The following is a 14,749-nucleotide window of genomic DNA, read 5'->3' on the forward strand; positions in this document are numbered from 1 at the left end:
AACAGATTACCATGAAATTCCATACACGAATGCATGTAAAAAATTGCAAAATTTGCACCATTGTACAAGTTCATGCATCATATCTTTTTCCATGAAATAAACCTTACTCCTGGGGTAAAATGGACCTTGACTTGCCTTGACTGGTAAAAACATTTGCAATGAAACTACACCTGACTTACCTCTGAAAAAAAAAGATAGCTCCCTACACCCCGCCCCCCCCAAAAAAAAAAAATGTGTATGGAACCTTCTTCAACAACCTATCTTTCCTGAAAATATTTTCTAAATTAATAGATGAAGAAATTTCAGGTTGCTATTTATCCTCAAATAGTATATTATGTATCTTAGTGAACTACCAATGAATGCATCATGCATGTTATACAATTACATAATACTTCCCAAAAAAATGCAATTACATAACTATTTTTTCATAAATAAATCAATATTTCCTAAGTGAAAAGAACTACTCAAAGCATCTTGGCAAATGGACATGTATCCATATATTAGCCCAAAGATTGAAAACTGAATTTATAAATAATTCTATAAGAAACTCGAAATTGTAAATTTATAAATAACTCTGTAAGATATTCAAAATTGAGGAACATATACCAATCCTGTTAATAATTACATTGAATCAAGAGTGAAACCAGGTAGATTGATCATCTAAAAAGTTTGAGTAAAACAAGTAAATCAAAGCAAATATTATAATGAGAATATATTTTTTTTTTTTGCAAACATCAACATCAAAGAAAGGGACAGTATTCAGAATTGCCATATAAATTTTATTTAAAACAGTAGAATTTGCAATTTTTGTACACAAAATGATGCTTTCCATGGCCTAAAAATGTGTTTTCCAAGGCTGGCCTAAATCCATGTTTAACATAGCATAAAAAGTCACGAGTATTATGCCATTGTGTTAAGAGTTGCAGATATACATGGGTACATCCTGCCAATGGATATTACCAGGTATTTAATGAGCATTTACATATAATAAATCAACCTATTTGTATGACCAGCCTCCATTTCCCATAATTCTCCACTTTACTAACAATCCATAATAATAAGAGAGCATTCCAACATCTCCATAAGTACTAAATAACACAGACAAGTCATTTCTGTATGGTCCAACATACATACATGAAGAGGTTGGATGCACATATTTTATGGAAGTGCCCAAAATGCAATGCAAAAAAATAAAAAGAACACAATTTCTCGGGCCTGGTTTCACAAAGAATCAACATACATGTATATGACAAATTGCTACTGGCTACTGGAGTAATTCAAAAGCTAATAAAAAGTAGAGTGGAACTTGCCATTGCTAAAAAAACATGAAACATGGCCAGGAAGTAGAAGGCCAATGCTCAAATATTGCCGTCCCATATATCGGTCTTCTGTTTCTTCTCGTCTCTCTTTCGCTCTGGAAGTGTGTAGAATAAGGATAATGAAAAAAATAGAAAAAAATGATAAATTCATAGAAACAACTCATGGAATCAAATGTCAGGGAATGTGTGATTAGATGACACAGATGACGTTACACTCTAAAGGATTCTCTACAACTTCATGTTAAAATAATGCACATCATTCTTACCTTGATAATTATGCATAGGTAAATGAAGCATGCTGACATTTTCAGGTTTTAACTTTCACTAATTTGTCTTCGTCTCCAATATGTCCATTTTCCATATTACTAATCTCAAAATATGCGTGAATCGTGATATTAGACCAAGTGATGAGGGGACCAAATGCCAGCTTGACCAGATAAACATTAGAAAATAAAGGTCTAAAACCAGAAGTGCAAGGCAATTAAAGAATGAGATCTATTGATGACTGAATTGTAGACATTTACACCAAAGACACATTTAGTCATAGTTAGGCCAGACTCACAGATTTCGGAACTCCAGAGTATCTTTTATCAAATTCTTATTAACATTTTCCGCATTCCAATGTTCTGGCATAAAAAGGGAAAGTCCCACAATAGATTCATTCTAAGGGAAACATTTTTATCTTAGCTTACTCACAATAATGACATTCAAATTCAAACTTGATATTCAATGAAACTAAACTATATGAATGAGAATGGCATGTTGTATTTCATAATTTTATAAACCATATTCAATGATTTCCACCATAACAAATGTGGCTGGTGGCAACTCTTCAAGACATTTAAAGGTAAAAGACAGTAGCTGCAGCAATTATTATTTCATGAGAAAGTCATTTAATTAAAGATTGAGATCTGGTACATTAATGTAAACTTATCTTTGTAAAGTCATGAAATCTTAGCTCAAAATCGATAACTCTCATGATCACGAACACAGAAAAGCATATGTGGGACAGTGTATTAATATTGCTTCGAAAACGACCCGACATTTGATGGAATTCCGTTCTTAATTTGCTCATTTTTCAACAAACGCATTTTCTTGCATAACTATTTTGCACATATTTTTTATATACACATACAAACACTTTGGTGGTAACACCACTGGACTCTGTTCGAACTCATTTTGTGATCATTACAACTGGTATTTATCTTTAAAGGGGAAGTTCACCCTGACAAAAAGTTTATTGTAAAAATAGCAGAAAAAATAATAAAAAATATTGCCGAAGGTTTGAGAAAAATTCATCAAATAATTAAAAAGTTATTAGAATTTCAATTATTTGATTTGTGACGTCATATGCGAGCAGCATTTCTACATAGCGAATGGTAAAAAATCAATAAAATGTCATTTTCTCAGAAAATTGAAAATGGTTTTCACTGTAACTTTTGTATATCAATAGACAAATCATTTCACACCCGATCATGAAAAGAAAACAAAATTAAGTCATCAGGAACCATACAAAATCTAAAATTCATACATTTTATATTACATAACACATGGGGCAGCTGCTCGTTTATGACGTCACTAATCCCAAATTTTGAACTCTAATAACTTTCTTACCCTTTAACAGATTTTCCTCAAACCTTCACCAATATTTTTTACTATTTTTTCTGCTATTTTTACAACAAAGTTTTCTTCAGGGTGAACTTCCCCTTTAAGATGATGTAAGGAATAAAACCAACTAGGATTAATCCAAATGGGATTAAGATCAATTGCTGATGAATCTAACTTAATCTCTAACCTTTTGCTTCCTTGAGTTTCTGTCTCTCAGCAGCCCTCTGCTCCTTGGTGACATTGCTCTTCACACCCAAGGCATTGGATACCATCCTCCGCGCTGCCAACGAACTGGTTTCCGGGCGTGGTCGGTACGGCTGGATGAATTCCACGGTGGCTTTGGCCTTCTGTTTGGATTGCTTAGAGGCAAGGCAGAGTGGGCGGGTCCGCAGCATGGGATTTTGAAGACAAAGGGCATCGGAAGCTGTTGAAGGAAGAAAGGACACAGATTTATCCAAAGATAAAGAGAGCGGTTTTACAAATATCTTAAGCAAATTATTAATCTGCATGTAAATTCATCTCTACAAAATTATAATAAAAAAAATAATATACAAATAGCGAATAGGCATGAGTGCGATGGTGCGAGATTTCGCATGAGGTGAAAGAAAGATGCTATAGTTGAATAGAGTGTTTTTTTTCTTTCACCGAATGTGAAATCTAGCACCATTGCACGAATAAGAATATTCGCTATTTGTGTTGTACAATGTCTCAGACTTTAGTGAAAATATCGGGGAAAAGTGAGATTTTTCTTGCAGTATCTATAGCAAAAAGAAAATCCCACAAGCACACATGACCTCGGGCAGCATTGTGCATGTAGCCAGCAAGCTATGTGCGTATTTAACCTTCATTTACTGAGAGCAATGAATTGAATCGTATTGTGACGTCACCTCCCAAAGCCGTGCAACGGTACATTTTGGATGGTACGTCTTGCATGCAATGGTACGAATGTTTGTCATTCAGCCTCCCATTTGCTCGCGTACAACAAGCTAAGTAGGCCTGTACAATAGTTATAATAATAATAATCACAATAATAAAAGTGATAATGATAATAAAAATATTCATCTTCTCAAAAGCCCCTATCACATTAGGACAATACAACATCGTTTAATAGTTTACACATATAACATTGCTCTGGTCATTGTATTCTGGCTTGCCAGCAGAGAACAATCTCCACTCCCTGGGGAGTATTCCAGCATTGAGTAGTCAAAGTGCTCTAGTTATAAGCAAGCAACATTGACAAGAAACAGATGAAGAAGAAATGCAAAAGCTTTGAAATTTCATTACTACTTGTTAATTCCTCTTTTTTTCCCTGGGAGAAGGACTGAAAATAACCTATTTTGGAGATTTTTTCTGATACCATCATTAAGCATTGATCAGTAAAAGAAAGTATTTTTGTTGAAAAAAGGAGTTGTTAATGTACTCACTGGCGGATCCAGGGGGGATCAAAGTGGCCTGCCCCCCCCCCCCCCCCTTTGAGATGCACTATTAAATTTATATAGTAAAAATGATGTTAAAACAGTATTGTGGCCCCTCCCTTTTGAAAGTGAAGACCTTTTTTTTTTGCTTGTGAATTTTTTGCTAGGGGAAATGTGTCCCCCCCCCTTTTGGAAAATCCTGTATCCACCCCTGAATGTACTCACCTACTTGTGCTGATGCAAATACAATCAAGGCATGTGTGTCATCAACCCATTTGATGTCAAATCCTTTGCTCCTAGAATGAAATCACAAAAGATATTTTAGATCAGTCACAGACCTTTGAAATTTACCATCATGTATTTTACATGAATATATTTATGTGATTTCATAAGAGGTGAGATCAGATTTTCATAATATACATTTACTGCCTTAAAACAGAAATAATATAATTGTAAGTACTGTGAATCTTGTATTATGCACATACAAGAGAAAATGTTGATCAATTGTGATAGAGTTGAACTTTATTTTGATGTTTGACTACAACTTTACGTTCCTAATAATACTTGCAAGAATGAAACAAAAAGGTAGTTTAATATCAAAATTCATTCCCAACACAACACATTACAATGGAATGGCAACCTACAGAAAATTTAAACTTTGTAATTAGAATAAAAAACAACATCGAGATCAGTAAGGAGAGCATTACTCACTTGAATGCATTGAACGACATGACTAGATCTTCGGTCTTGAATTCGGCAGGGAAGTCATATGCTTCTACAACATGCTCCAATTCTGTAAAAAAATAAAAATAATAATAATTAAAGAAATACATATCGATAAACCTTAGATCAGGGCAACTCACAGGCCTCCACATCTTTTCTCCTCTACATGCTTCATCATCTGGTTCTACATCTATTGCCTTACTACATCCTTCAAGTCAAGTCATGCCATGTGCCTATATCAATCTCCTAAGCACCCCCTGCTCCTAACCTGACTGACTGCAATGTGCAGTGGAATCTGTACATAATTGCACTCATCTAAATCTTTGCCTAACTTCATTCAGGCGAGACAAAAAAGACTTTGTCAAAATCATGACTCACAAAAACTTAACAATCAGAAGTCTACTAACTGCTGCAAGAGCCCTGTAGATCCCTAGATTCCCATATCTCAATATCTTTGTTTGTGTTTTTTGATATCATATTTTGGTAAAGTATGATGAAAAACCCCCACTACCAAAATTTGGTGGGAATGGGTCCAATGGGGCCTCAGATAAGACCTCATGAATACATAATTAGCCCCATTTTCATCATGCTCTACCTAAATATGGTATAAAAACACTGACATGCAAAAAGTGAAAATTGATGACATCATACTTTGGTACTCTATTAACTCACTGGTATAATCAGTAGTATCTTTGGGTGAGAAATTGAAGTAATCATGCGCTGGTTCTTTAACCGATACCGATACTCCACCAACAGCATCTGTTATCTAGAATAGAATGATAACAACAAACATGATTTACTATGGAATGGCTTCAGAAAATACTGTTATGTTAACAGATAATTACATTTACCAACGGTTATGGCACAATCAGTAATCACTATGCTTCATCTTAATCATTTATGAAACACATATGGTATTAGGTTCATTTGAAGTATGATCAAAATTGATACAGATATAAATAAATGAGAACATTTATAACAAAGACTTCCAAAAAAGGATGGGCATGAGACCTTTGATGTCTCGACCCTTAGATGACCTTTGACCCCATCATTCTCATCCTACCTCTTTGATTTCATCATCCTTTAAGCTGTTCCCTTCCTCATCAAACATGGCATCCCAGGAATCTTCCTCTTCTTCTCCATCATCTCCTTTCTTCACCTCTTCTTTCCCTCCTTCGCTTTCCATCGTCTGTCTTTCCGCTGATTTATCTGTTCTTGACCCGCTACTGTCATCACCACTGCCACACACATCCGTTGATTCCAAACGTGCGGCATCTTCGGCCATTATTCTCTGGTTAGGCAAGGGTCTTTGGTCCTGTGCTGCTACAATGTTGCAGAGTTCACTTTCTGACTGTCCAACTGCAGTCTGGTCGTCAACAAAATTTCTGTCAATATCTTTCACACAATTACTATCACACAGTGTATCCCGAGGTTGTTCTTGTTGAGGATCACAGGCTACACTGTCCAGTGACTCCTTCAGGATACCGTCTGTATTGCTTTCCTGGACAATCTTGTTAGCAGAACTTCCTCTCTCGGGACAACAAGGTGGGACACTCAATGCCACATCACAATGGCTCTCCCTACATTCACTCCCTGATTCAACACTTGTTTCTTTAGCTCCTGGACTGGTGAACACTGACTTTGTTGTGCTTGAGGAAGGTGGCACGCACTGATCAATATCAAGGTCTACAAGCTGATCATTGACTGATGTATTCTCTTGCTCAGTGGGCGAGATGCAGAGGTCATCAATAAATTGTGTCTTTGAGCTTACAGATATATCTGATTCTACTCTTGCTGCTCGACAAGCGACACTCTCTTCAGATAGATTATAGCGATCATTTACTCTAATAGGTTTTTCTGACTGTTGATGAGCAGGCTTCTTTGTTTCAATATCCTGTTTTGCAGACTGTAGATTTTCGGGGGATGCGTTGTTGGTTTGCCGCCCTCTCCTGGGGACATAAAGCTGCTGATCAGGCCGTCTTGACCTTTTCCTGCAAAAGTACAAGGAAAACAAAAATACAGTATAAAATATCATCTCCATCATCAACATACAGAAAGAATTCATGTTTGTTTTCTATTGCTGTTGTGTTTTGTGTTTATTTTCCTTGAAGCACCATGAGCACCGAAAGGTGGACTTGTGTGCTATATAAGTAGCCACCATCATTATTATTATTATTATGTCTTTCTCAGTTATTCTAAGTTTCTAACCTTATATTAGGAAACAACAGTCACATTTTGAAAGGAATAACTAGCTAATGATATAAAGGAGGCAGTTAAGGACGGTTTGATCTATTGACCTGCATCTTTATACTGAATTAAATAAGAAAATACCTGGATCATGAGTTCATGAATCGTTCATGGCTGCATGGAATTAATATCATTTCAGGACTGGACTTTCTTGTACTGAATATTTTTAGGAATTTTATAGAATGAATTGATTACATACGATACAATAATAGAGCTGGCAACATCATAGTGTTGATATCATTTATACTTTTATGTCAGGTCAAACTTACGTAGTGCGGTCCCTTGGAGTGGTTCTCTTCCTAGGTGTGGCAGAGGTACTCTCCTCCTGATGGTCCTTGAGGTCAGAGGTCAAACCTCCAGGGGTCTGTTGACCCCGCCCCTTAGAAACTGCGATGGAAGGTAAGCTCTTCCGGGTCAGGGATGAAACACTGGTATCCTCAGGACTGTTTGGCATAATCCTGGAAGAAAAATCAAGAGGGTGAAGATTTCAAATAAATGTACATGTGAAGATCTTGGGAACGTTCAATGACAGGACTTTATATATTCAATTAATTTATTAATTTATTTATTTATTTAATTAATTATTTATTCAATTATGTATTTGTTTAGTTTTTTTTGCATGTCATGACAATGTACACAATGTGAAAAAGTGAAAAAGTAAATAAAATAAATTTCACAGAAAAGAGATGTATATGATCATTTACATAAATGATTGTTCAAGATTGGCAGGCATGCAGTGGTATGACAATATAAGCAGATGATTGAGGCGTACATAAATGTACAATTTGAAAATACTTAGAAAGTCAAACTAACTAATGAATACAAACCTAAAAAAATCATTATGTTCCACAAAAATACAAATATTTACAAAAAGTTTGTGAGGCATAATAATACTTGAAAATACATTGATCTTGAAGATAAATCAAACAGTATTCAGTACAACAAATAGTGATCTTGTGAGAGGATTACATCTTTAAGACAAGTATGTGTTTAAACCGCACTTTTGAAGGAATGTTTCATAATATCATTTTAATAATAATATTTAATAATAGGGCAAGTCCAAGAATTCGCGCGCGTTACGTATAGGACATTTCAGAGGCTTCAATGACCTGAAAAATAGTGTTAATTGACTTTGATTAGATTGAATACCCTCATGATGGTAGACATCTAGAACAATAATCATGGAAAAAATGGTGACATATGACCTTGACCTTTTTGAGAGAAAAGATGGGCCGTTACGTATGGGACGCAGAAAAAAGACAATTTTTAAAACATTTTTTTCAAGTTGAGAATTCTCTGAAAGTATTTCATTTGACAACTTGTAACTTAGTGTGATAGAATTCACAGTACTCTAGTATATCTAAGGCAAGTTTCATGTCATAAGTCAAATCCCTCTAATTACAGACTCTAATTAAACAAATTAATGACATGTTACGTATGGGACAGTTACGTATGGAACATTTTGTCCCCATAGAGAACGTACACAATTTTCCCCATAATTAAAAAAATTGAAATAATTTAAAATATGGAAATAACCAAGGAGTTTCTGTCTTTTCAAATGTTCTATTGAGACATATTATTTGATATGATTGAAAAGGAAATTAGCCATTTTAACATTTTTTTCTTGTTTTTCATGGTTTCATGAATTTCTTATGTATTTCTATTTTTTTATTTTTTCATATTTTTCCATTTTCACAATTTTTTCGCTTCAATTGTTTTCATTAATCAGTATTTATAACAAATCAGTCTTTAAAAACTAAAGAAAAGGTAAATAATCACTATTTAGAGCACTCTTGAAATTTTTTTTTCTCCATTCACTTTGTACACAAATCTCCCCATTGACATTGTGTGTAAATGTCCCATACGTAACAAATTTTTAATTAACTTTTAATTAAAAAGTAAACTCTATTTTTGAAACTTTTTGTGGTATAACATTTTCATACTTTATAAATTAGAAATTCCCAGAGATGCAACAATACAAGTATTGTATTATGAGAAATAACTTTAAAAAATCCTCAAAATATTACGTATGGGACATTCCATCCTTGGACAAGACCTAATTTGCATAATTAATTAGATGACACCACTTTTTTCCCTCATAAGTATTAAGATGTTAGGGGGTCCATATCCCACCTATGACTAAATCTCACAAATTTTGTTTTTATTTTCTATGAGTTTTTATAATTGTCCCATACGTAACGCCCATATTACCAATTACGCAAATTAGGTGCCCAAAATTAGCATAAATATGCATATTATCACATTTTTCTTAATGAAATTTCAAAATTCAACATTTAGGCTTTCTTACTCCACCAAAGGTCACTTCTTAAATTAAAGATGAAATTTTGCCTTCTGGGTGACCTTTTCTTGGACTTGCCCAATATTGTAACTCTATCCCTTCATTTTCTTTTTTTCTTTTCCTTTTGTCTTGGTCATGGAACTTCATGGGGGGAGACAAGAGCCACCCCCATGTCCCCTATCTGTACTATGCCAGTGTAACTTACCTATAAACTTTGGGGCATATGACAGTGCGTCTGTTGTCCCCTTGGCTGATACTGAAGCTACACAGATCAGGAAACTCTTGGGTAGTACTATGGATCAACAGCCGATAGTAGCTTGTAACAGGGGGAAATACAAGGACCTGTAGAGGTGAAAGTCTGCAGGAGGGAATTAGGAGGAGGAAAGATTAATGATGATGATTATACGTGTCATTGTAAGCTTCAATCTCCTAGAACGAACAGTCCGTTTCATATGATGTTTGAAGGTTTGCATGGTGGTATGAGCAATCGCGGAAGAGGTTTACGGTACACCATGTGTAAAGTCTTGGAAGGACAGAGATTATAATGTGGATATAATTGTCTGTCTTCAGGACAGTCAACCTGCCGGAAACATTGAGTCTACTCTCCTGCTACTACTCCATTCGCAGACTCAAGCCAGCCTTCTCTCACCTACTCAAGCCTGCCTACCACCCAGCTTTCCACTCCTTCTGGTTTACGGTCCTCTTAAAGGGGAAGTTCACCCTGACAAAAAGTTTATTGTAAAAATAGCAGAAAAAATAATTAAGAATATTGCCGAAGGTTTGAGAAAAATTCATCAAATAATTAAAAAGTTATTAGAATTTCAATTATTTGATTTGTGACGTCATATGCGAGCAGCATTCCTACATAGCGAATGGTAAAAAATCAATGAAATGTCATTTTCTCAGAAAATTGAAAATGGTTTTCACTGTAACTTTTGTATATCAATAGACAAATGATTTCACACCAGATCATGAAAAGAAAACAAAATTAAGTCATCAGGAACCATACAAAATTTGAAATTCATACATTTTATGTTACATAACACATGGGGCAGCTGCTCGTTTATGACGTCACAAATCCAAAATTTTGAACTCTAATAACTTTCTTACTCTTTAACGGATTTTCCTCAAACCTTCACCAATATATTTTATTATTTTTTCTGCTATTTTTACAACAAAGTTTTCTTCAGGGTGAACTTTCCCTTTAAGGACTACATGTACACTCATTTTCGAAAAGAATACTCAACTTTAAACCTCCTTTTTCTTGCCTTTCCAATTCACCTCCAATTTTATACAGTTTCTTATCTCAGTCCCTCCAGCCTGTTTCATATCATATCAATCATGAAAAGGAACATGCAGGCCAAAGTACAATGGATTGGCTCATTGCATGTGATATGACTTAATATTTTTACTTGTGCAATTGACCAAATTATGGAGGTTAAAATGTACCATTTAACATTCTAAGTCGTAACCAGTAGTACAAGTCTGTCACAAAAGTTGTACAATGGCAATTGGATGTAACATTTAACTTACACAAATCTACTGGGGGAATTGTCATGTAATATTTCAGATTTCATTTGTGTGAGGTTTATCCCTACCTGCATTCTATCATTTGATATATATGCATTGGTTAATTGGCCTGTTTTCCTTCAGCAAGAAATTACCCATATTATGCTGCACCCAGGTGGAGGGAATGGGTACCTGGTAGGAATTTATTCATTGAAACGCAGTGCACAAAACAGCTGCTCTGCTAAAGCCAGGTAATTAAAATACTGCATTGATGTAGAGCATTTCTTAAGTGTTAAGCACTATATAAGTAAGTATAGAGCTCTACAACAGGTAAACGGTTTATACATGTAAGTAGGCCTATGGCGGTATTTTCACCCCCCCCCCCCTCAAAGTTCAAACTCTTATTTTCTACCTTTATTTTCATTTTTCTTCTCTTTCTCATTCTCAGCGATTCTTATTTTCTACTTTTACATTCTTCTCCTCTATTTCTTCTTCCTCTTATTTTTCTTCTACTTTTTCTTCTTCCTCTTCTACTTCTCCCTCAACTCTTGACTTAACTCAGCTCAGATTCTTATTTTCTATCTTTATTTTATTCCTTTTTATTCCCATACCCATTATTCATCTCTTCTTGTTCTTTTCATCTGCTTTCTATAAAAAATTATTCAAGCACTTCTTTTCTTTGACTTTCATGACTTTTAAAAAAGGCAGTGTATACAGCCACACGCGTGTGTCTTTACCATCCAGCCACACGCGTGTGGTTATATCCAGAACACCTATCTGTGGATACCACCACACGCCGCCAGTAATAACAGTAAAACACGTACCGGTATGTAGGTCTGACCGTCTATATCACGATCAAAATAACCTCATTTCTTCATTAAATTCTTACATTCTAAACCCCTTTGATATCCTTAGATCATTTCAATTTCATTCTCACTGTCTTCTCTCCTTGCTTTTCTTGTCTTGTTACAAACGGTTGTCTGTTTAACAGCAAATTCTCTTTTTCTACTTGTGTCGATTCTGGCTTCCTTCGCGGTGGCAGACCCATACAGCGTTAGCGCAGCGCAGTACTAGTAGACATACACAGTTTGTACCAAGCGTTAAGCATGCACGAATCCCGAGTTTCGTACGTACGCGCACATAGCCTAGAGTCAGTAGAGAATCGACACAAGTAGAAAAAGTGTGGAAATTTGCTATTTAACAGGCGGCCTTTTGTAACAAGACAAGAAAAGCAAGGAAAGAAGACGGTGAGAATGAAATTGAAACGATTTAAAGAAATCAGAGTGGTTTAGAATGTAAGAATTTAATGAAGAAATTAGGTTATTTTGATCGTGATATAGACGGTCAGACCTACATACGCGTTTTACTGTTATTACTGGCGGCGTGTGGCGGTATCCACAGATAGGTGTAACTGGATATAACCACACGCGTGTGGCTGGATGGTAAAGACACACGCCACGTACGTGCACGAGCCATAGACCCAACGTCAGCTTAAAGGGCGACGCCATATTGCCAGATTCTGGCCAGATTTGGCGCGCGCCCTCACCCGGCTAACGTTGAGCGCCATTCATCTATACACTAATTCCTCTTGATTACCATTGATAAAAACCTCGTTCAAATCTTTTCCGGAATTATTATGAATAAGCGATTGATGTTTTTCCGTTAATCAAATATCCGTTATTATACCCATATTTTTGTGATATTTGTAACATTTTTATTTTAATCACAATTTCAGTCCAAACGCGGGTCAGTTTTTGAGAACCCACGTTGTTTGTGCATGCCCACGTATGGCCTTACGCGTATTGAACGGAATGATGTTGGGTCGAACACCAGAATATTGTTGTGATTGTTTGTTCCGTGTTTGTTGGGGATGAAGCTATGATGGCGACCAGTCACGTTTGACAGTACCGCCAAATCGTTAAGATTAACTAATTAAGGTCAAGGTGAGATAAGAGAAATGAGCAAGGCGCTGTATGGGGGGGGGGGGGGGGGAGAGAGAGAGGGGGGGGGGGTTAAGAGGACCCAGTGGGGATACAGTTTCATCATCAGTGCAGGGCGTCGATGAAAAACTTAATTTTTTTTCTTCAAAATGTGGAAAGTGACAGAAAAATCAGAAAAAGGTTAATTGGTTCTTATTTTTTGAAAAAAACCCCAGAATTTATCAAGATTGCTGTTTATTCTTCATCATGGTTGTAGAATTTAATAAAGTATAATTCTTTCAAACAACTCAAATTGTGATTAATCGTATTGGATTTATTTCACTCTTTTCTTTCGCCTTGTTTTTTTTTTCTTCCAAAAATCAGGGAGATGAAAAATATGAGAGCTAGAACGTAAACATATGGACTCCGTAACACAAAGGTTTATTACGATGAATAGCAAAAATGAAAGAACGCTTCTGATTGGTTCTTAGTCAGTATTTTGCGACAAATGCACGTGTAACATTGATCTTGATTAGCCAATTCATTTAGCGATTGATCGCTAATCTTTGTGTTACGGAGCCATGGTGAAGTTATGACGTTGGAGAGGGCGCAGCCCCATGCACTTGCAGATCCAGATTGATTTTCATGGGGGACACTTAGAGTGCCCCTATATTTCTTCAGTATTATTTTTACACGCAAAAAAGTCAAAGAAGACATCATGCCACTCATGCCACCAACAGCTGCCTCGTCAAAGGGGGGCGGTTAATTATTTTGATTTTTTTTCATTTTGTCCTCGATAGGGAAGCCGGGGGGGGGGGGGTCAATTCATTTTATATACATTTATATTGTGTTTATATATGGGAGGGGGTCTGCTACTGAGCATGTTTTTACAAGGGCTTAATATAACAGAAATGGCACGATTTAACACAATAAAATGTATCATGGAGGTTAATACTAAATTAATACATAATTAATAATTGTTTTAATTGAAAATGAAAATAATGAAGGCACCCATAGATCTTAAAAATATCTCATAAATACAGGCCTAAACCTGTATGAAGTTGAACAGGCATAAAGTATAAATGTTTAGTTATAGCTGAATTGATCCCGCAACCAAATAATGTTGGCATAAACTAGCTGTTATATCAGTGGCGTAACGACATGAACGAGCGAAAAAAAATTGGGGGTTATACACGATATGGCGTATCGATCAGGCAAAATTTAAAAAGAATTTAGTAAGTTGCAACCGACATGAGCATAATTTTGATGTTTTGGTTACAAAAATCCAATTGAACAAGTTCGCAAGATTCTCTTTTTCCTCTTTTTTTCTGAATTGGGGGCATATGCATGCACGACCCCCCCCCCCATTAAATTATAAAGCACCCTCTGTTCTGCCACTGTCTAAAATTGGATTTAATCTTTTAGAATTTTAATCTCTTATCTAATTAATCTAAAGGGATAAGAGTAAGACAAAAAATAGTTGCATATTACTTATTTCAAAGTATTTTTACTTAACTCCCCAACTCTGCTCTTGCTGCACTGCACGTAACGGCCCTCCACCAAATTGCCAGGCCGACTCGCCCCGTGAGCAAGTGACCGCGTTCGCGTAAGTTCACCCGAAGCCATGACTAAATTCTGACCATAAACATCACCTAACTAATCACTCTCTGACAATATTTCAAAGTGTATTTTATTACAGTCGGTCCTTTG

At 35.8% G+C, this 14,749-nt stretch overlaps 1 protein-coding gene across 1 annotated transcript; it reads right to left on the reverse strand.

Annotated features, from left to right (window-relative positions):
* Nucleotides 1-9,969, reverse strand: LOC121424867. The gene is made up of 8 exons (XM_041620705.1): nucleotides 9,817-9,969; nucleotides 7,582-7,770; nucleotides 6,129-7,056; nucleotides 5,738-5,831; nucleotides 5,054-5,135; nucleotides 4,568-4,638; nucleotides 3,115-3,351; nucleotides 1-1,414 (listed from the first exon to the last, which is right to left on the reverse strand). The coding sequence occupies exons 2-8, from the start codon at nucleotides 7,764-7,766 to the stop codon at nucleotides 1,359-1,361; spliced, it is 1,653 nt and encodes a 550-aa protein (XP_041476639.1). The 5' UTR covers nucleotides 7,767-7,770; nucleotides 9,817-9,969; the 3' UTR covers nucleotides 1-1,358.
* Nucleotides 9,970-14,749: the final 4,780 nt, after the last annotated feature.

This window comes from Lytechinus variegatus, chromosome 12 (assembly GCF_018143015.1).
Source record: "Lytechinus variegatus isolate NC3 chromosome 12, Lvar_3.0, whole genome shotgun sequence".
Lineage (NCBI taxonomy): Eukaryota > Metazoa > Echinodermata > Echinoidea > Temnopleuroida > Toxopneustidae > Lytechinus > Lytechinus variegatus.